Here is a 21,944-nt window from a genome sequence, read left to right as displayed (position 1 = left end):
TTTAGTTCAACGAGGTTTGTGGCCATTTGTTTTCCATGTGCTCTGTAACATTGATGTAGGCTTTAACCTTCATTTAAACATATTCCAGTATTCCTTATCTCATCTTATCCTAAATTATCTTTCATAAAATATGGCATGTCATTGCTAGGATGTTATCACTTACAGTCTAATTTCTTGGCACTCTCCCACAGATGTTGGATAATCAGGAGTTTTGTTTTGTTTTTTTCATGTGGGGTTGACAGATCACATGCACCTTCGTCTGTTTTCTTCTGTTTCTCGTAGCCTGTTTGTCTTTTTCATAGCAAATTTGATTTCAAACTTAATTAAAACTAAACTTTTTTAAAACTTGAGCCACAGTGACTTCTTTAGGATAGTGAAGATATTCCTCCTGTCATCAGAGGCTTCTTCAGTTTTAAAACAACTGATGGAGAGTCCCAGGAAATTAACCCTTAACCCTCAGACCAGAGGTGGGCAACTCCAGGCCTCAAGGGCGTCCTGCAGGTTTTAGATATCACCCTGGATCAACACACCTGAATCAAACAACTAGTTCATTACCAGGCCTCTGGAGAACTTCAAGACATGTTGAGGAGGTCATTTAGCCATTTAAATCAGCTGTGCTTGCTCAAGGACACATCTATAACCTGCAGGACACCGGCCCTCGTGGCCTGGAGTTGCCTACCCCTGCCGTAAACCAACACCTTGGGGGTGGTGCTGAGGGTCAATGACCCACTATTAATCATGCGGGTTATCACATGAACCAAGATGTGAAAAAAGGCGGGGTCATTACCCCCTCCAGAACAAAGGTGTGAAACCGCTAACATTACAAGGCATCACCCGAACCCACCGTCATATGAGCTCTAGAGGTCACCTCGATGGTTTGTCACAGTGGACGTAAATGGCCTCCTTTACTCCAAACCGTCTTTCTTCTCAGTCCAAACTGTGGACATTGTGTACTATAATTTTTAGCACACCGCTTCTTCATTTTAGCTTAATAATTATTCATCTAACTTTATATTTACCTTACTTTAAGAGCTGCTAAGGACAAGTTGATTTTTAATATGTACTGATAGTTATCACCATGACTGTATGCAATTCCACTTACTAGCATGCCCAGCAATGTAAGAGAGCAGACATGCAAACGCTTAGTGTAAATATTTTCAAATTTTCTTGTATTTAACTAAATTTCTCAAAAAACAGAGCATATTTAAGATTGTTAAGTGCATGCAGTTCTTAGATTTGTTGCACCTTCACAAAGTAGAGACTCAAAGTGGCAAATAATAAGTTCTGACTCTTAATCAAAAACAATGCTCATCCTGTATTTCCTGTGATGCAAATCTACTTACAGACTCTTTGAAATGTCCATGTAGTTAAAATTTTAATCCTTTCGCCTGACCCTTCACTCTGAAAATATTGCTGATGGTGTCGTAAAACAGAAATAGAAATTGAAAGCTTCTCCCAGGCACTGCAAAGGCAATCAGTGAAGTCCTCAATAAAAACAAATTTGCAAAGAATCTGCAAGAAAAAGCACCGTATTACACTTTTATTTCCCAAAATGTGTGTGTATTTGAACACAGATAGTGAATGTTAAAGGCAGTAAAATTTTAAAAGTTCTCTTTGTTTTTCACTAGGTTCTTTCTCTGGGTGCCGATGTGCTTCCTGAATACAAACTCCAGACACCACGGATGGATAAGTGGACCATTCTTCACTACAGTCCATTCAAAGCAGTTTGGGACTGGCTGATCCTGCTGCTGGTCATCTACACGGCCATTTTCACCCCCTACTCTGCTGCCTTCCTCCTCAATGACATTGAGGAGCAGAGGAGACGGGAGTGTGGTTATTCCTGCTCGCCCCTCAATGTGGTTGATCTGATAGTTGACATTATGTTTATAGTGGACATCCTTATAAATTTTAGGACGACTTACGTCAACACCAATGAGGAGGTGGTCAGCCACCCAGCCAAGATCGCCATCCACTACTTTAAAGGCTGGTTCCTCATAGACATGGTGGCTGCCATCCCTTTTGACTTGCTCATCTTTGGCTCAGGATCTGATGAGGTGAGGATTTATTTCGTTTATCAGTCAGTTATCAACCAGGCAGAGTTGGAGATGATGACAGTGATGACCGAGTATCTGACTGCCTTTACAAGAAAAGCACTTGAACTCACAGAATAAATCACAACTCACTCTAAAGGTCTTTTAGAACACGAGATAACATTGGTGGGTTCATCCAACCCTATTTGTGTCCTCTCCCAGTCTCCAACCAGGGATCTTTCACCTGTTAGGCAAATGTGTTAACCACTACACATTATGGTCACTAGTATCTCAGTTCATCTTGAGGTGAATGTCGTTCAGGTGATTGAGGTTATTACAGTTCAGCAGTAACAATAGTATGTATGGTCCTTCTTCTTCTTCTTCCCTTTAGGGGTCACCACAGCAGCTCACTGGCTTTCATCTTGCCCTATCCCTAGTATCCTCCTATTTCACACAACCCTCTGCATATCCTTCAATACGTCCATGAATCTGTCTCTCTGATTTCACTCATTTCTTACTTCTTCTACTGACTTTCATTCATCTTCTCTCCAGAGCATACCTTCCTGTTACGTTTCCTCTAGATCCACAAAGACAGTGCAGCTCCTTCTGATCTTCTCCATGCTTCTCCATCAATACTCTCAAAGAAATCATCATGCCTGTTGTGCCTAACCCTAACCCCATCTCAACATGAGCCCATACACATTACACATTGATCGTCGCCCCTCTTCTTAACCTAGCTTCTACAACTCATTCTCATTGCTTCATGACTCATCAGCGTTATCCATCTGTAGTTCTTACATCACCCTCATTCTTGTAAATCGGTAAAAGATTGTATTACATGCTCTAGTTAAACAGTTCGATGCCCCACAAGTATGTTATCTGGACTAGCTGCCTTTATGCTCTTTAACCTGCTCATTTCCTCCTGACTAATCCTCTGCACTTCCAGATTCACGAACTTTCCTCCATCTTCCTCTCCTACTCATTTGCATAATTCAGCAGCTTCTTAAAGTACTCCGTCCATCTCTCAATACACACTCTTCCAATTCAATTCAATTCAATTTATTTATACAGCTCCAAATCACAACAACAGTCGCCTCAAGGTGTTTTATATTGTAAAGTAGACCCTACCCTACATACTACAGAGAAAAACCCATCAATCATATGAACCCCCTATGAGCAAGCACTTTGGGGACCGTGGGAAGGAAAAACTCCCTTTTAACAGGAAGAAACCTCCAGCAGAACCAGGCTCAGGGAGGAACGGCCATTTGCCAGGGTTGGTTGGGGATAGAGAAGTCCAAAGGGATTTTTGTACTTAATATCCTCTCTGTCCTCTTAGATACAGATCAACTCTTTGTACAGTCACATTTAAATAAGTACAGAACACATTTAAATAAACTTAATCAGTAGATTAATGAGTAGGGGGGGGGGGGGGGGGGGGGTCATTTTTACCTGAAATAGCTTTGTGAAACCTAAATTGAAAAGAACTCTTTTTTTACACCATGAAGCTGCTGAGCATCAGTCCTGCCTTAGTTACCCCTGTGTCATCAGGCTACACTTTGGGCAGTCTTTTTTTTTGAGATGTTATCTTGAATGCTTAGACTCCCAAACCAATCTGACACTTCGTTTTCGCATCTGCTTCCCTCCGCTCTCTTTTCATCAGAGACAGACTCTATGGCCCCAGGCCATCCAAATCTTTAAAAAGGTCTGTGCCTGCCCAACAGCTCTGCTTGCAAGTCTGAGGGAGATAGCTTAGCAAACTCCCGCTGCTGAGAACGGGGAGCAGCAGAGGACATAATTACTAGCTTGAGAATATACAAAAAAAATCAGATTAAATGAAACATTTTTTAATTATTTGCACTCCAAAATAAAATTACATACATCAAGGTTCATTTAATATTTAATAGTAAGAAAACATTTTAAAGGAAATACAATATTCCAATCCTTTACTGCCCCAAACACATGCATTTCTCTTGTTTCTAGAGCGGGTCTGATTCCCAGCCCCTTCCTTGCATTTTCAAATCAATCCAGGAGCAAATCTGGCAATGCAGTCCATTGCAATGTGTGAAAATTCCAGGTTCCACGATACGCAAAGCAATACCTTCAAAAACACACATAAAATTAGGATATATCCAGGATTAAGGTGTGTATTAAGAGCAAGGTCCTGATCTGATGTCAGCCTACTGGTTTGCCAAGTCTTTATTTACCATTAGGTGTGTGTTTCTTTGAGGAAGTACATGGCTAGAGGCCACCAGTGAGTGGCGGGCAAGGAAAAAAGAGCAGACAGCTGAGCGACACCACAGCACAACATACGTCCTCATCATACAGCCAAATGACTTGTGCAGTGACAGGATGTGTTCTACTTACAATTTGCGTCCACAGCACACAGTGTCAGGATGAGGCAAAAAAAAAAAAATTGTATTTTTACCTCCTCCAATCAAGAGAAGCTGAAAATAACATATCCATGTACATTTTTAGCTCTGGTCTTTAAGGTGTGTTATTTTAGCTCACTGTGCAGAAACAGGAACTATTTTTAGCCCTAATTTCATGCACTTTTGTTGCCTGGAAACCACATCTGACAATGTGTTAAGAGTTTTGTTGGGTCTTTTCTGCTGATTTTATTGGGTGCATATTCCTGGGTGATATCCTGCTTTGATTGGACTTGGCTGCAGGCTGGCACACAAAAGAAAATGATGTGGCTTCGAATTTGCCTGCAGGACTTGTTTCAACTCCTCCATCATTTTCATATCAATGTCCTGTTGTGATAAGATCAGATAGTTTGCATGTTATGTCCACATTCACATGGATATAGTGCCCGCATTTGACACATTTGCAAACTATGGAGGATCCCTGAAAAAAGTGAACCTAAATCACAATTCAAATGTCATTCACCTGAAATTCTGGGCAGACCACTGTAAACCTGGAACAAAGCCAAAATGTCAGGGTGCGTGGGTGGTTACATACATCTCTTCCGTGCCTGGTAGTAAATTTACATAAACACTGTGCTTCCAGTGTGTCTAGCTACTTCATGACAGTTCCACAAAATTGATCATATTACTGTATCTGCCCTCCTGAAAGAGACATTTATGATTACAAATATTAAATTAACCCTTTAAGGTCAAGTGAACAACACAAGCAAATCCTCTTTTCTATAACAGATGTCCTGTGAATATTTTCATGCAAATCAAGTGAGGCGTGTGTAATGGATTGCTTCCCGGCTTCACATTCTGTCTCCATTCAGAGGGTAAATGTGCATTGTTTTCCCCTTGGTTAAAGCAGACTGTACAAAAATGCACTCCAACTCCATTATGCTGTAAAACCTGCAGCAACGGCTGTACTAAACAAAGAGAAAGGAGGCAGATTCGTTGTAACAGGCAGCCCCCTCAGTCTCGCTTGTGCACACAGGAAGGACAGACAGATTTGTACTTGAAATTTTTCTGCAACTGTTCACTCAGACAGTAGACACTATAGTTGTGGATAATATGTTCTCTTTATAGATCACATGAAGAAGGGAAACATTTGGGTGATTATTGGCTTGTTCTGTGCCGTGCAGAGCTCTTGTCGGATAGAAGGAATGTGACCACTTTGAAGACAGAAAGTTATATCACACCCTTGGTTGACTCTTGGGTTTTAAAAGTGGCCAGGGGAGCCTGCAAAGCTACAGTGGCAGATGACCAGAGGGATATTTGGATATTTTCTGGGTATTTTTCATATAGTTTGTTCCTAATGTTAGCTTTAGCTTCACTCTTAGCCCCAAATGCATTCAACTTACTTTAAGATTTTAATCAATTTTACACATCATACAGCATGCACTGTGTCATCTGTGCAGGTCACTCAGAGTCACTTGCATGCTGGATAATTTGAAGCCCATCTGTTTCTATACAAGATTCATTCACTGTTCACTGTGTTGTCACTGAAAGGGAACACTGCAATGACAGATGGCTGTGATTTAGGGGTGAGATTGGAAGAATGGAGGCTCTTTAATGGACCCATCAGAAGCAGCTACAGCACTCTTCCTCAGCATGATGTAGACGCACTCTTTCTCATAAAGTCATTTGCTTTCAAAACAAAACAACAAACAACAAGCCCCCTTCTTACTTTTTAGTGCTTTGAATAATCAATGTCGTATTTGCTTTCACCTGCATAGGCAAGCACAGAAGTGACGAAGCACAGTTACTAAGGTTTGTGCTTCTTTAAGGATATTAAGATAATTGCCAGGTGTGATAGGGAGTGGTTGGACCTATTAGCATTTTCTTGTACTGTGTTTACAGATTGCTCCACACTAATAGCCGCTCCACTCTCACGTTACACACTCTGTATTCATTGTGTCAAAAATGGGGACACATTGGCACACTGGCTTTGAGACTTTGATGGAGGTTCCAAGCTGGTGATATTTTTTGTTTTTTTTTAAGCTCATTTTGCCATCATCATATGCAGTTATCGAAAAGGTTTTTTTTTTCATCTGCCAACAGATGAATCACCAAAGCAACCTTCTCTCTTTCATACGCTTTTTTGGCATGCCAGCTAAGAAGCCAGATACTTACTGACATTTTATGATTTGTAGAGCTTGAGGCAGGGAAGTTGTGCTGACGCCAAGGGATGCTGAGACCTTGAAAGATCTGTTTATACCAGCACGAATGATCTACTACTGTATGTTGCAAAAAGCTACACCATATGTTTTTGAGTCGGTAATCACTTATAAGCTTAACTAAACAGTGAGTGAACCTAATCACTGATGGACCGATAACCATTAGAGCCCAACTGATTTATTTGCAGACCGATATTATTAGCCATTATTAACTTTTCAAGACTTTCATTTATAACCCCTGATAAATAAAAAGAGATGAGAGAAACTCCTTTCAGCCATGTTTTGAGTGTTGTATAATTTATCAATTTGCAAGTTCCCTGTTCTCAACAGGTAACGCCATAGTTCCCTGTTTCCAACAGGGAACTGGTCCCTGTCGGAGATTAAATAAATAACTAAACATTACAAATCTTAGGAACTCTATTTGTGTTGCGTGAGCCTAAAAGAAAAAAAAATAGGAAGTTTTAAATAGTAGGATTTTTTTTGAAATCCCTGAATACCTACACATCCCCAGATTTATCACCCAGTAGAATAAGGACATGAGTAAACTACCATCACTCCCTGTATCACATATTTTAGCACATTGTACCATGTACATATCCAAACGTAGAGTATTTAAAACACATAGATTTAAGTGAGCGTGCACTTCTCTGTTTTCCAGACTACCACTCTGATCGGTCTGCTAAAGACGGCCCGTCTCCTACGGCTTGTACGAGTGGCCCGTAAGCTGGACCGTTACTCAGAGTATGGTGCTGCTGTCCTCATGCTGCTCATGTGCATCTTTGCCCTCATTGCACACTGGTTGGCCTGCATCTGGTACGCAATTGGAAATGTGGAGAAGCCTTACCTGGAGCATAAAATTGGCTGGCTGGACAACCTGGGGGTGTCAATAGGTAATGTCTGTTGATGATAGTTCCTTCCCTCAGTTCTCTATTTTAAAGCTGAATTTAAAAGTAGGATAGAAAAATGATTATGTTGCATTTTACAGGGAAAAAATACAACTACAGTGACCCAAGCTCAGGTCCTTCCATCAAAGATAAGTATGTCACAGCACTCTACTTCACCTTCAGCAGTCTGACCAGCGTGGGCTTTGGGAACGTTTCCCCCAACACCAACTCTGAGAAGATCTTTTCCATATGTGTTATGCTCATTGGATGTGAGTGATAACTGAATGACAGCACATACAGACAGTTAGGAAAGACATAAAGCCAAACACTGAAACTAGTACTGTTTTCATTTTACATGAAAGATCCAATGTATTTTTAAATATAAATAAATGCACTGTTAAAACCTGCTGATATAGCATAATTGGAACATAAAGGATTCACAGTCCACATTCAGGACATCAGTTTGTGCATTTCTGGCAGTAGCAGCAACTCCCAAGGTAGGTGTTATGTATATGAAGAGATGAACCCATCTGTACTCAAAGGTCACCTCTATGGCTTCTCTCCCAGCTCTAATGTACGCCAGCATCTTTGGAAATGTGTCCGCCATCATCCAGAGGTTGTATTCAGGTACAGCCAGGTATCACCTCCAGATGCTGCGGGTCAAAGAATTCATCCGCTTCCACCAGATCCCAAACCCACTGAGGCAGAGGCTGGAGGAGTACTTCCAACACGCTTGGACGTACACTAACGGCATCGACATGAATATGGTACGAGAGGGATGGTGTTTGCACTGGTACGGAACTATAACAAAACTGGGATTGCTGTTGGGTTTTTCTCTCTGCTACTTCTTCTCCCCCTTTTTCAATTTCATTTCTGTGAGTTTGAAGTTTTGAACCCCATTTCTGCTCAGTTTCAACTATCTTGTTCTGAAAAACGCTCTTACCACATCAGTGTGAACCTATCTTGCTATGTCATTGGCATAGTGCAATGCTTTCATTATCCTGTGCAATGTTTAGCCTTAACCAAGTGAATGAAAGCCACTGTTACTGTGTGTGCATACAGTAACTCAGGCTTTTGTCATCATGAACTGTTCATGGTACTTATATAAGTTTGTTTTTTCCATGTCTGCCTCATGTCAAATGGAATGACCCCACCACTCTGGTAAGAGCAGGAGGTACATGTGCTAACACAATGTTTATACGGATGCTCCTCAGTCTTAGAGCTTCACCTAGCTGTGTCTGACATTAGTAGTGTAATGCTTTGTTAGTTTCTCCATGAGACCATCAAATACACCATGTCAAGGTTTTATTAGTGCCCCAGACATGCATGTAATTAATGGACGTGTTCTGTTCATCAGGGTGTTACACAATTTACTGTGCATATATGGACATATAGCTATTTTGTACACAACTGTGGTGAAACCATACCACATATATTTTATCGACTTGTGCATGCCTTTATTAAGGAACACACACGTAATTCTTCATGTTTCTCACAGGCCCCAGTAATCGTCTATCATTGGTAGACTTGCATGTGGCCTGTCTTGAAGTTCCTTTTGCATGAAATCTGTGTATTCAAACACAACCCCATGATATTCATCTGGTACCAGAGAGAGTGAGTGAATCATGCCTGTGAGAGTGGGCACAGCCTCGCTGGGCACTGCCAGGTTTCCCTCCCACTGTGGGAGGCTTGGCTGCACGCTCCGCGGCGGCACCTGCGCTTGCCAAATGTTGTTCAATCTTTCCTTTCCAAATGTACTAATCAGTTTTTGTTGCGAGCAACAAAAAGCATGTCAGAGCCAGAAATCCTGTTCAGGCAACATTTCTTTTGCTGTGCTTGTGTCATTGTCTAAATGACAAAAAGAAGAAATGTCTTTGTGATGTCCAGTGAACTCAAACCTCATTTTCAAGCCTTTCAGTCTATGAAAATGTACACTTATTAATAGTCAGTTCAAGTTGTCCTGGGATTTTTAAGTTTTTTGTCAGTGGTCGCTGGGTTTTTTTTTGTTTTTTTTTGGGGGGGGGGGGGGGGGGGGTGGTTATGTCTTTAAACGGTAAGTGCAAAAATAAGTTTTAATTTTAGTTCAAAAATAATCGCCTCAGGTCACTTTTTACTGTAAGGTAAATACTGTACAATCGAGAGAAAAACCCCAACAGTGTTTTAACCAAACACCTGGTGACTGTGGAAAAGAAAAACTTCCTTTTAACAGAAGTTGAATGTGATGTCACTAGAAATGGTAATTGTAATGGTAAATGTGTAGGAATGCTTCACATTTTATCGGTTCAGTATTTTTTAAATGGTATTTGTTTTTTTATCCTTTAACAACAAACAAAGGGTCAGAGTATTGGAAAAAAAAAAATTATGAGCGTTACTGAGGTTAGAATTCTTAGAGGATTCTCATTATGTGAGTACATAAAGAAACAGACAGAAGACTCAAATGTCAAATCTGTGTTTTGACTTTGTGATTTCATTTATCTACAGCTTTACAGTCTCTAAATGTTCTGTTTACCTCTTATTTTAAGCTCCTCAGAGGCTCACTAAAACAGTAAAAAGACATTGCAGACTATTTCTACTGCAGGGTTTTGAGAAGAAGGAAAGAGCACAAGTGGCAACTGTATTAAATTTCTCTGGAAGTCAAGTCAATTCGACCTACTGCTTCACCCCAAACCCAAAGTCATAAAATATAAGAAAAAAGAACCATCACATCTTACATAATATACTACCTCAATACGTCTGACCATACACATGTGTGCTTTGACTCAGGTCCTGAAGGGTTTTCCAGAGTGCCTACAGGCGGATATCTGCCTCCACCTCAACAAGAATCTCCTCCAGGGCTGTAAAGCATTTCGCGGAGCCACCAAGGGCTGCCTTCGGGCCTTGGCCATGAGGTTTAAGACGACCCATGCGCCCCCTGGAGACACGCTAGTCCACAGTGGAGATGTACTTACAGCACTCTACTTTGTTTCCCGTGGCTCCATTGAAATCCTAAAGGATGACGTTGTGGTGGCCATCCTGGGTGGGTCTGCATTACTCATCTAAAGATTTACGTTAGATATGAATTGCATTCACATTAACAAACATTAACTTTAAAAGCAGCATGCTTTAAGTTAGTGGTTTTTTCTCTTTTCCATCAACCACCTGCTGATTGTAGGTTTATATAGATGGATGTCAAACTTCTTGTCTTGTCTAAGTTTAACCAAAGAGCCAAAGTATAACATTTTGTTAATAATTGTTTTTGATTGGCTTTCAGCAACAGAAAAAACATTTTTTCTTCAAATCATACTCTCATGTCTGAGGGTTTGATGAATTCTAGTGCTGTTACAGCCAGCATGAGCTTTCACAGTGCAGAAAACCCGCTGACAACAATTCAGCATCCAAGTATGCAAACATCTAAATGTTCTTAATTAGTGAATAACAATTGAATCCAGCTGATGAGCCAGCTCAAAAACACTTTAAAAGGAACCTCAAAAGAGTATGACTGATAGTCCTGTCAGTCCAGTCTGGTCGGACTTGCCTGAGTACACCTCCATCAGTGTAGATGCAGGTGGGCCAGCTAAATGAAGATGGCTCAGTTGTGCTATAATAAGGCTGGGCTGGCAGCTGAGCTCCCTATCGGGTATGTTGTTTTAACTTCAAAGAAAATTCTGATTACTGCTCCCTCACAGGCATGCTCAAGATGAAGGGAGAGGACAGAACACAGTGGGGGGGGGTGTACATATAGTGGGATGAGGGTAACAGAGAATATGTGTTAATGGAAAAAAAAGGGCACGATTTCTTTCATATAGAGACAAATGACAAAAGAAATGGGGAGGGATGAACGAGTGGGCAGGTTAGAGAGAAGAGAAGAGCAATAGAAAACAAAGAATGTGAAGTGACAGCGGAAGAAAAGAGAGTAGAGAAATTTTGTGTGGTTGTCAGCGTGGTGTGATGTAGTGCTTGATGACAGAAGCCGCATTCTGCTATCAACAGCTTCCAGATTTAATCACAGCAAATCTCATCTGGTCTCCCTGTTTTTCTCATCTCAGCTGTGGGCAGGTGTAGCCTGCTGAGCCTTTTATACGCTTGTTTTTCATTAAGGGCTCTTTTCACACAGCCAATAAGGTCTAGAGAAAGCACATGACACAATAGGGTTAGGATAAGCAAGGGCCATCACATGTAAGTCAGCACATTCTCTGCGAGGGAAGTAGATCAACACAAAAATAACACAAAATGTAAATAAAATCTCATAAATCCATATTTTAGTCAATATGAAACAAAGTTTTATCGTTATCATTTTAAGAAAAACAGGTGGAGGAACATTTTGCATCTAATTAGCTTAATTTGTAGCTCAGTAACATGTTTGGTTATAAGAAAAGCATCAGAGGGAGAGTTTCTTAGGCAGAGGTTCCCCAGTCTGCAAAACACTGCATCTACAAGTTATATATGCTATATGTTCTCCAGTAACTTTAATTTAATTTCTTCTGCCAAAAATAAATGTCCTTCATAAGCTGAAAGATGACACTTCCTGTGTCAACCTCCCCACTTGTTTCTTCTTTAGGCAAAAATGACATCTTCGGAGAAATGATACACCTGTACGCAAAGCCGGGGAAATCCTGCGCAGACGTGCGGGCGCTAAGTTATTGTGACCTGCAAACCATTCAGAGGGAGGACATTCTGGAGGTGCTGGACATGTATCCAGAATTCGCGGACCACTTCTTCACTAACCTGGAGCTCACGTTTGACCTCCGTGATGAAAATGCAAAGGTAACTTAAATAAGGCTGGCCCCACCGATTATAGCAATATAGGCTTTCATATTCAGTTCTATTTTAAAGAAATTTCTGTAATCGCTCATTTGCTGGAAGACAAGAATGAGAGAGTACTAATCGCTGGACAGAAGACATGATGTGGGAGGTTGTAATAACACGTTAAGTGAGAGAGCAGCATCGTGTGTGTGTGTGAATCCAAATGAGCTAGTTTTATCTTTTAAAAAGAGAGCTGGGAGTGCACTTTGTGTTGACCTTTGGTTATTTATTTAGAGAACTGGAAAGCAGAGAGGGACGCAGAGCAGAGGTGACACATGAGAAGAGCGTGCTAGGATTACAACAAAAACAGCAGAGACATGGTGTTCCAACAAGACAGGCAGGAGTTTATATTGCTTAGTTAAGGAAGCTTGTTGTTTTAATACCAACACAATTTTTGTGCTTCTAACATTTTTACTTCTAGAACAACAGAGGCGAGTGACACAGATATGGCACAGACTTTTACGCTGGTTCAGTCTGATCATACATCATCTCTTTATAGGTGACCTACTCACAAGAAACTGATTCTAACATGGATGACTCCAAGTGTCGAAAACGGGTCTCATACAGAAGGAAATCCTCCACAGGTCAGCGTGATGCACAAAAGCACTACTGTTGGTGGTTTTAAATGGGAAACCCTGTTTATTTTGCATCTGGATAACCAGCACACATGCTGTTTACTGTTTACTGTTACCATAGCAGTGCCATTTATTCAGCCAGCTAACACCTCAGACCTGCTGCACCCTCATTTAAATATTCCTCAGAAACATGCTGCCAAAACTGATACATACCATGGATATCTTGGCCTCCAGTAAGGTAAGTTATAAGGAGCAGTGCCTAAAAGTCGTTCCTGACCATGTAACAAGTCTCTAGTAACAACTTTAAAATGCAGAATATTGAAAAAATTAGAAATGGCTCTGCACAGAAAGTCCACATTAGCTAGTCTTCCTTTGCTTTTTGTAAAATCCAGAAAACCCATTTAAAATCCTCATAAAATCCATCTGATCTTTCAGGCCCTCTATCTTAAACACCTCATAGTACCATGTTATCCTTACGAGCACTCTTCAATACGCCTGCACGGCTTACTTGTGGTTCCCGCAGTTTCTAAAAGTAGAAGGGGAGGCAGAGCCTTCAACTATAAGGCGTTTCTCCTCTGTGGAAACGGCTTCCAGTTTGGGTTCAGGAGACAGACAGTGTCATAAAGCTTATAATTAGGATTGGATCAGGTGCCTGAACCATTTTTAGTTATTCAGGTTTTAGATGTGTCCTTGATCCAACACAGCTGACTTAAATGGCTAAATTACCTCCTCAACATATCTTGAAGTTCTCCAGAGGACTGGTTTAAATGATTCAGGTGTGTTGACCCAGGGTGAGATCTAAAACCTGCAGGACACTAGACCTGGAGGCCTGGGGTTCGACACCCCTGGGCTATAGGCTTGGACTTCCAGAAGATTGTTGTTGTTGGTGGTTGCTCTTTGTTCATCTTGTCTTTCTCCTTATGACTCACCTGGCCTCAGCAGGTGACAGCACCTACCTGAGCCTGGCTATGCTGGAAGTCTTCCTGTTAAAACAGAGTTTTCCTAATACTCCTGCCCTGTCCTTCCTCACCGGGGATTGTCAGATTAATGACAGAGTAATGTGAACATTCTCTCAGTTTTAATTTATTTACTTTCATTTGATCAACTTCTGAAAACTTAGTCATAAATTTTACATATAAAATTTGACAATCACTTTAAACTGTAAGTCTAAAGTCTGCAAATTCTTTTCACTGTTTTAGACACAGATCTGTTTGGACTTGTGTAAAAGAGAGACACACAGCATGTAAATCTGCCAAATCAAATATGGAACTACCTGCTGAGGTGACCCTTGTGAGTAAGGGAGCATCTGAAAGTAGCTTTTATTAATAATTAACAGTGAGCCTTTCATCCGAGCAACAGCAGCTGCAATTATGGATCTTATGACTAAATGACCAAAGTTTGGGTATTGAATTGTCAGCATAATTTGAGAGAAATGATCTCCAAAACCACTGTTACACTCTCTGTTTAGCCTTATTTCATGTTTTTTTTTTTCTGTGACTGATGTTTCACATACCTGTACCTATCACAGAGACTCACATTCAAATGAAGTCATTTTCCTATACATGTACCTGTGCACAGAGCCTAGGTGGAGCTGAGTGTGAAGCCTTTCTCAGACCTATTTTTAGCACATCTATATTGTATCCAGAAAGATTCCAGCATTTTTTTTAAGTGGATTGAAACCACATTTGGACATTTCTAGAGAAGTGTGTCAGTGTGGATGCTAAAGTCAGTTTACAAAGCGTCTTTTGTCATGCAAAACACAGGACGCAAAGGACAAGGTACACATGCAGAGCTGCTTACTTATTACACTGTTACCATAGCAACTCATTCAGATAGCCGGGCGACATGTAGACACACGAATCCAATCTGATCACTTAACCAAATAACAGTATTGAAACTGGGCCTTAAAAGGAAGACAGCAGGCAAATCAGAGTTGCCTGATGTCTTAGCAAAGCATGTGACCTCCCTGTGTCAGGTCAGAAACTCATGAGGGCTAATGAGAATGAATTTTGGGTGATGTGTTTTTCAATGCTTTGGATGTGTTGAATGTCTTCAAGAATTCAACATTTAGTTATCACACGGTGGCCTTTTGGCACACCGTCCACTCTGTAGGAAGTCATGGTGACCTTAGCTGCGAATTCGGTTTTTCCTACAAACATTTTTGATTCTCAGGACAGTATTTTAAATAAACAGGTCTACGCAACGATGCCTCCAGGTGGTGTTTGAGTTACACTGAAGCCCACTGATGCTCCATTTAACTTGCCAAAGCTGCGCTTCCTCATTCCTAGCCCCTTCTCATGAATGTGTGCTGACTCAAGTGCAATGACAGCCTCAATGTTAATAAAAGGGGAGGTTTATAAAATAAAAAAAGCTTATTTCCAGAAAAGATACTTTAATAAAGAATGTTTTCTTACAGTTAGGCTGGGTTATATTAGGTTTCTTTGTGCAGTCATGCTCAATCATACAAACTGAAAGCAATTCTCTGAACCTTCCTATTTGCTGCGGCACTGTTAATGCATTGTGAAAGTGCTCGGCACTGACAAGCTGGACTTGTTTTGTACTTTTCTGAAGCTCACGCATGACAGAATTTAAAATACAGAGAAGTCTAAACAATTTCATTAAACTACATTAATTAATCCATCTTTTGTCACTGTCACTGGCAACAACATACAAAAAGAGAACCTCAACAATCTGACAGACCATTTTAACAGGAAGAGGCCTCTGGCTGAACCAGGCTCAGGGAGGTGCAGCCATATGTTGACTGGTTGGAGTGAGGGGGAAGAGATGAGTGGAAAGAAGAGCACAGAGAGGCTACAAACAACAAATGGGGAAAATGGGGGGAGGTGAGAATAGATAAGTGCTCAGTGCATCTCCCAGCAGAGCCTATAGTAGCATAACTTGTTTGGATATCCAGATCCAGACTTATATGGGCTCAAAATGTGGTCAAAAATATTTTGTACTTGTAAATCGGTTTTGTACTTGTAAATCAGGATTTGTATGTGTAAAAAAATTTGTGTATGTGTAAAAAAGATTTGTGTGTGGACTTAGCCAAAAAAACCCTGCAAGTTACAAGTACGAATTTTGACCCTATTTTTCTTCCTTTCATCTGATTGGTCAATGTCATGTCAATCACAAATGTAACAATCCAATCAGAGAAGTCCCTATATTAAACACGTAGACCTGTGACACAAAAATCACCAAACTCAGACGACCACAGACTGTTTTCCTTCGTGGTGATGAAGGAAAACTCTGGGTTGGCATGTAAAAGGGCATTTATTCCCTTCAAAGACCTGCAGTTCAAAAAGAGCACCCCTCAGACAGCCAAACCCATCTGTTCTCTGATTGGATTGTTACATTTGTGATTGACATGACATTGACCAATCAGATGAAAGGAAGAAAAATAGGGTCAAAATTCGTACTTGTAACTTGCAGGGTTTTTTTTGGCTAAGTCCACACACAAATCTTTTTTACACATACAAATCTTTTTTACACACACACAAATTTTTTTTACACATACAAATCCTGATTTACAAGTACAAAATCGATTTACAAGTACAAAATATTTATGACCTCATTTTGAGCCCATAGACTTACTCATAACCTGTAGGAAAAAGAAGAGTTTAAAGCTTAATATGAAAAGTAGGGAGCATGTCTGTCTCTTAAATCCAAACTGGGAGCTAGTTTCACAGAAAAGAGATCCAGTAGCTGAAGGCGCTGCCTCCTAGTCGACTGTAAAATAAAATACACAAACAAGTCTGCAGTATGAGAGTGAAGAGCTCTTCTGTCAACAGTTGATACTAAGAGATTTTAAAAATATAATGCTTCATCATCATTCAGTACTTCGTACGTGAAGTGGAATATCTTTAATTTAATCTAATTGGTCACCATGGTTACGAGTCCTCTGTCACTGGTGTCACCATCTCACAGTATAACACAAGTAGGGACAGAGAAAGTAGCTAATGGTCCATTTCACAGTCTAGCAGCTGGCATATCTTGCCTACATCCATCAGGTGTGAAGATTTAGACCTCACTTCAGTTTGGAATGAAAAGCTCATGTTCACTATTCATTACTGCTGAACAAGCTTGCCTTGTAAACACACATTTGGAACATATTATGATATAATGCACAACATTAACAGGCTAGATTGTGCTTTAACATTGTTTGTCCTCACTTTAATCCCAAAGCAAGACACGTGCTACTGTTGTCAGATAACAAAGGCAACCCCCACATCCCCAGAGGAAGTCAGTGTTCCCCCAGCAGGTTTCCTGACTGCACTTTGTGCCCGTAGGCTCCCACAACCAGGACAACAAGGAGACTGCGGTCACCTACTGCAACACAAAGCAGACGAGGCAGATCTATGCTTCCTCGGCAGCTGAGAAGAGGAGAGAGTCTGCTGAGGAGGGAGAGGATGATGAGGATGAGGAGGAAGAGGAAGGCAGGGAGGAGGAAGAGGAGCAGAGGCCCTTGTGTTCTGGTGTGCTGGGCTACCCGGTGGTAAGGGACCACGCCCTGGGCCTTGGGTTGAACAGTGCTTCCAGTACACAGGCTGGAGACAACGCACAGAACCAGGAATACAAAGGTGACAGAGATGTCAGATGTATTTGTTCCTACAAATGAAGAGGTTTTTTTTATCTCTCCATCAAGTAACAAGAGATTAGTCTTTATTTCTTTCCTGTCATTCAAATAAATGTTTTTTTCTAACAAAAACCAAGTGGATAAAACACTAAAGAAACATCTGGGAAATTACTGACATTGTTCAAATACACAGTTTCCTGTAAATCTGGGTTTTTTTTCCCTGTAAAGGTTGACACCAGAATAAGTAATTAACTTAGAAGTTCATTTTCAAGAATTCAAAAAACCCCAGTCAAAAAAGCCTGAGGGGAGGATTGTCACATCTATTAAAAATCCCAAAAAGGATTATGTGTCATGTTGAAACCTAAAACCAACTCAGTAATAAAATGTTAGAGGATTTTATCCAGCACTTGGCTCGGGACACCCCTTGTGACTGTAGGTTCGGGCCAAACTGAAGGATCTGTTGGAAACATGTTGTTAATGTGAATGTTGTTAATAGGACTGTACCGGCTGTAAACGCGCAGCAAACCGATACAGAATCCTCCTATGCATTCCGATGCAGATGCAGCTTCCACATAAACAGCTGCATCTGACTTCATTTGATCTGCACTCTCAGTAGTCAGCTGCAGTCACCTTAAATCCTCCATAAATTGGTTTAGTATAAACACACGCACAGGGCGCTCCTGAATTTTAACTGCAAGTCAAACTCAGCAGGATTCCACACTGACGTGGGAAATCTGTGTCAGTGTGTTGGTTTGATAATATCCCACAATTCAGATGTTACAGCTGCAAGAGGATTTGTTCTGGAGAGCAGAGTGATATTGATTCTTACAAACTGGCGAGAGAAATGCACAGGAAATGTCAATTTAATCTCTAGCAGAAACCCAAAAGAGAGGCAGGAAAATCCCACTGAGGTTGTGATGCAAGCTGGGGTCAGATGGGTGTTTTCCTCTCCAGTGTAAATGTCAGGAATCAGAAGGTGGTAAGCTGCTCGGAGCTCAGTAAAGCTAAATGATGAGAGGGCACAGCACATACAGTGCTTTCCCTGAGAAACCATTCTAATAACACAGATCGTTTCTTGTGCACGCGTGTGTATGCGTATTCATCTCTGCTTGCATGTCTTTCCCTCCAGAGCTCCACCCTGACGAGTGGGTGCGTCAGCATCCCGGTGAGGCTGCGGAGGAGTCGGCTCACTGCCAGGAAACACCAGCCAGGGAGGATGACAGTGACACAGAGCTCACCTATGGAGAGGTGGAGCAACGTCTAGACTTGCTGCAGCAGCACCTCAACAGGTGCGCAAGGGCAAAGGGGAAGGGTTTTGAAACAGCTTGTTGGTCATGTCAAACCAAAAGACTGCAAATGCTCTTTGTATCGTCAACACTCAGGATTACGTTGATACAGAGACTTCAGGCAACTTTAGCGGCTAAACTCAATAGTGAATTTCTAAATGCGATATAGCAACAGCAGCAGGAAAAGACCAGTTTATCAGTCAATGCTGGAGCTGAAGCTGAACGTCCCTGCAAAAGTCTGCTGAGCAGAATGGAACATGATGTCAGTCCTAAACACGTTACTATCTACATATATAAGTATATATAGCATAAGTATTTTTTTTTTTCATTTTTCATTTCATTTATCATTAATCACCCAAACATGCTGCACATCCTTTCCAACTCAAGCGCTCTGCCTAGCCAGTCAGTAAAAGTCCTTTTCGCCTTCATTAGTGCCTAGGATCACATAGAAGTCACTGCAAGCCTTCTGTCTCCATTCTTCAACTCTCTGACTACTCAACTTATTCTTAGCTAACCTATTTCTTTGAATACATTCCTGCACTTCTCCATTTCCCCACCAAGTACACCAAACAGCTTCTTGGCAGCTGTTTGGTGTACTTTAGCTGTACTTTCCCACTCATCGGTAACACTTCCCTACAAACCAGAGCAGGTCTCTCTCCCTGAACTGTGCATACGATTCTTTCATCCTCAGCTTTATTTGTACTTGCTTCCTCTTCTTAATATACAGTAATTTCCTATAGACTACCGTCTGATGCTAACTAGCGACATTCTCCCCTGACATAACTTTGCAGTCTTCTCTTTCGGATTCCCCTTCTGCATAAGATGTAATCCACCTGTGTTTAACTTCCTTCATTCTTAGATCACCCTATGTTTCTCCCTTTGTGTTTACAGCCATTTCTGTCCATTTCACAAAATCCACTACCATCTGTCTTTCTCGATTTCTCACTATAGCTATACAGCATGCCCTCATCACCTCTGTTCCTTTCATCTACATGTCTATTGACATCCACTCCAATCACCACTCTTTCGCCCATGGGAACAGTCTCTACTGCTTCATCCAACTTACTCTAGAATTCCTTCTTCTAACTGACATATTCAATCTGTGACACTGACAACATTCAGCATCACCCCTTAAATTTCTGGGTTCAAACTCATGATTCTGTCTGCAACCCTCTTCACGGTCACATTATTCACATACTTTTCCTTCAAGTTGACCCCCTTCTCCATTTCTCTTCCTATGTAGACCACGCATTTTGATCTCTTCTACTTTTTTTGCATTGTTGAAACCACTCATAGCTCATTTTTATACCAGAAAGCTAGCTTTCTCAGTTAATCCCATAAAAACTATAACACATCCTTTTTCTGGGGAGCAACTGCCAAATCACGGATGTCCTGTTTTTAAATAAAGGAACAAAGAAAAAAGCACCAATATGTAAACTTTCAGGCTTTTTTCACATTTTGAACAGTTTTGGTTAAAACTTAAACTAATCTATTGGTCAGTACTACTGGCCAATCAGATTTACCATCACTAGTCAATGTTACAGGAGCTAAATCAGTGGAATGCTATTTCAGGATTTTTCAGGCACTTAACCTTTGGATTACTAAAGACACCTCTGGGATCATGTTTGACTCAATTTTCTATAATAGGCTTTGTATTTTTCAGCAGCTTCTTTGAGAGCTAGCCATGTGAATCCCATAATTCTGCCTATAATTGGCTAAAACTTGCATACACATTTTAGGCCAGACACCCACTGCAGCTGTGTTAATGCAGAGAGTGGACCATGTGAGCAGCTGGTGTGATTCTGGGCTGGTGCACTGATACAGATGAGGGGGAGGAAGACAGTTAACGACTGTCTATTTATAGCGCAGAGCCAAAAGATACAGACAAATTGCAAGGGTTTCGACGTCATCCTACGAGGTTTGGTTTGTGGAAGTCACAGTAAAGTTGCCAATTGAAGGTGATGGCATTTGTTAGCAACTGTCTCACAAATCTCACATGAAGTAATGAATTGAAGGGTGGAACTACTTGAGTTTCTTCAATATTCTGCTCACTGCCTCTCGGTAGAAATTCTGGTCTCATCACTGCTGAATACCTTTCAGCCATTTATGCTGATTCAGTTGATGGGCAGGCTTGGCCACCGCACCACCAACCCTCATTTACCCTCACAGCAGAACCGAGACAAAGTGTTTACTTCCACTCTGTCCTCTGGGTGAAAAAACCCCCACTCACCTGACAAAGTACCAATGTGCTCGAGTCTGCACTGGAAAGCTTCTGTTTTGCTCGCTGTGTTTACTGACTCTCTTTATTTTGTACTGAAGGACAGAAAAGGAGTGTGTAAGCAGGGGGAAAAGAGGTGATTCATCACCTAACACCCTGTGGCTCATGATGTAACTTGGTGCATAAGGTGATGCAGCAATCTCCAGGAGAAATGAAAAACAGTTCATTTTTATAGAGGATTTCATACTTTCAAGTACAGATATCACAGAATCAGGTTCAAAATCGGCACAACAGTGAGGGAACTGAGCACTGGGAGCACTTCTTCATTATCTACTACTTCACATTTCCACTTCATTTTGGAGGGAATTACTAGACTTTTTACTAGCGAATATCTTTAGCACACAACTCAGAATATTTGAATTATCTTTCCTTATTTATTGCTGGTGAAATCTTTAATGCATCAATACATGCACACACTATATGTGTTCGGTCACACCTTTGAGAATTCCTCATCTTCCTGAAGGCTCTGCATTTGAGCAGGATCATACTACCGGGAAACTCTTGATTGTCCTTACTATATGAAGGAAGCTTTAAAGCTCCCTCTAGTGTTCCATCCATGGTACTGCACTATACTGTGGTATGCTTTTTCTGTCTGCATATTCATTGTATAACAGTCCACACACTGCATAACTTACACTCTGCAAAACAGTTGAAATTTACACAAATACATTTTTTAAAATCCTGGTAGTAAACTGCACTACTGATACACTGATACTATTACTGCAGACGTTGGGGATTTAGTAAGAGTACTTTAGTTCTCTATCATATCAAGACTATCTCTCCACTCTGTTACATATTCCATATGTATGGGGTATAACCCCCACATATGAAATATGTAACAGAGTGGAGAGATAGTCTCTCGCTCAGAGAACAAGGTGACAATGTAACCGTATGTTGTGTAGTAATGATTACCTTTAATGGTCTTCCTTGCTGTCACAGCAACAGCGA

General features: G+C 41.0%; 1 protein-coding gene across 4 annotated transcripts in view; it reads left to right on the top strand.

Moving 5' to 3' along the window:
* LOC146642393 (voltage-gated inwardly rectifying potassium channel KCNH7-like) overlaps window positions 1–21,944 on the top strand; it is a 76,981-nt gene that overhangs the window by 50,274 nt on the left and 4,763 nt on the right. For 3 of the 4 annotated variants that reach the window (XM_085398803.1, XM_085398801.1, XM_085398804.1), the window contains 9 exons: window positions 1,629–2,054; window positions 7,274–7,505; window positions 7,601–7,768; window positions 8,067–8,266; window positions 10,263–10,515; window positions 12,037–12,242; window positions 12,781–12,865; window positions 17,146–17,436; window positions 18,562–18,721. In XM_085398803.1, the coding sequence (XP_085254929.1) occupies window positions 1,629–2,054; window positions 7,274–7,505; window positions 7,601–7,768; window positions 8,067–8,266; window positions 10,263–10,515; window positions 12,037–12,242; window positions 12,781–12,865; window positions 17,146–17,436; window positions 18,562–18,721 (2,021 nt within the window). The remainder of the gene's footprint in view (window positions 1–1,628; window positions 2,055–7,273; window positions 7,506–7,600; window positions 7,769–8,066; window positions 8,267–10,262; window positions 10,516–12,036; window positions 12,243–12,780; window positions 12,866–17,145; window positions 17,437–18,561; window positions 18,722–21,944) is intronic. The other variant, XM_085398802.1, reaches the window with a different exon arrangement.

Source organism: Rhamphochromis longiceps, linkage group LG23 (assembly GCF_057381845.1).
Source record: "Rhamphochromis longiceps isolate RC_006_pf linkage group LG23, R_longiceps_female_GT1.1, whole genome shotgun sequence".
Taxonomy (NCBI): domain Eukaryota; kingdom Metazoa; phylum Chordata; class Actinopteri; order Cichliformes; family Cichlidae; genus Rhamphochromis; species Rhamphochromis longiceps.
This window is presented reverse-complemented; position numbering and strand designations above follow the sequence as displayed.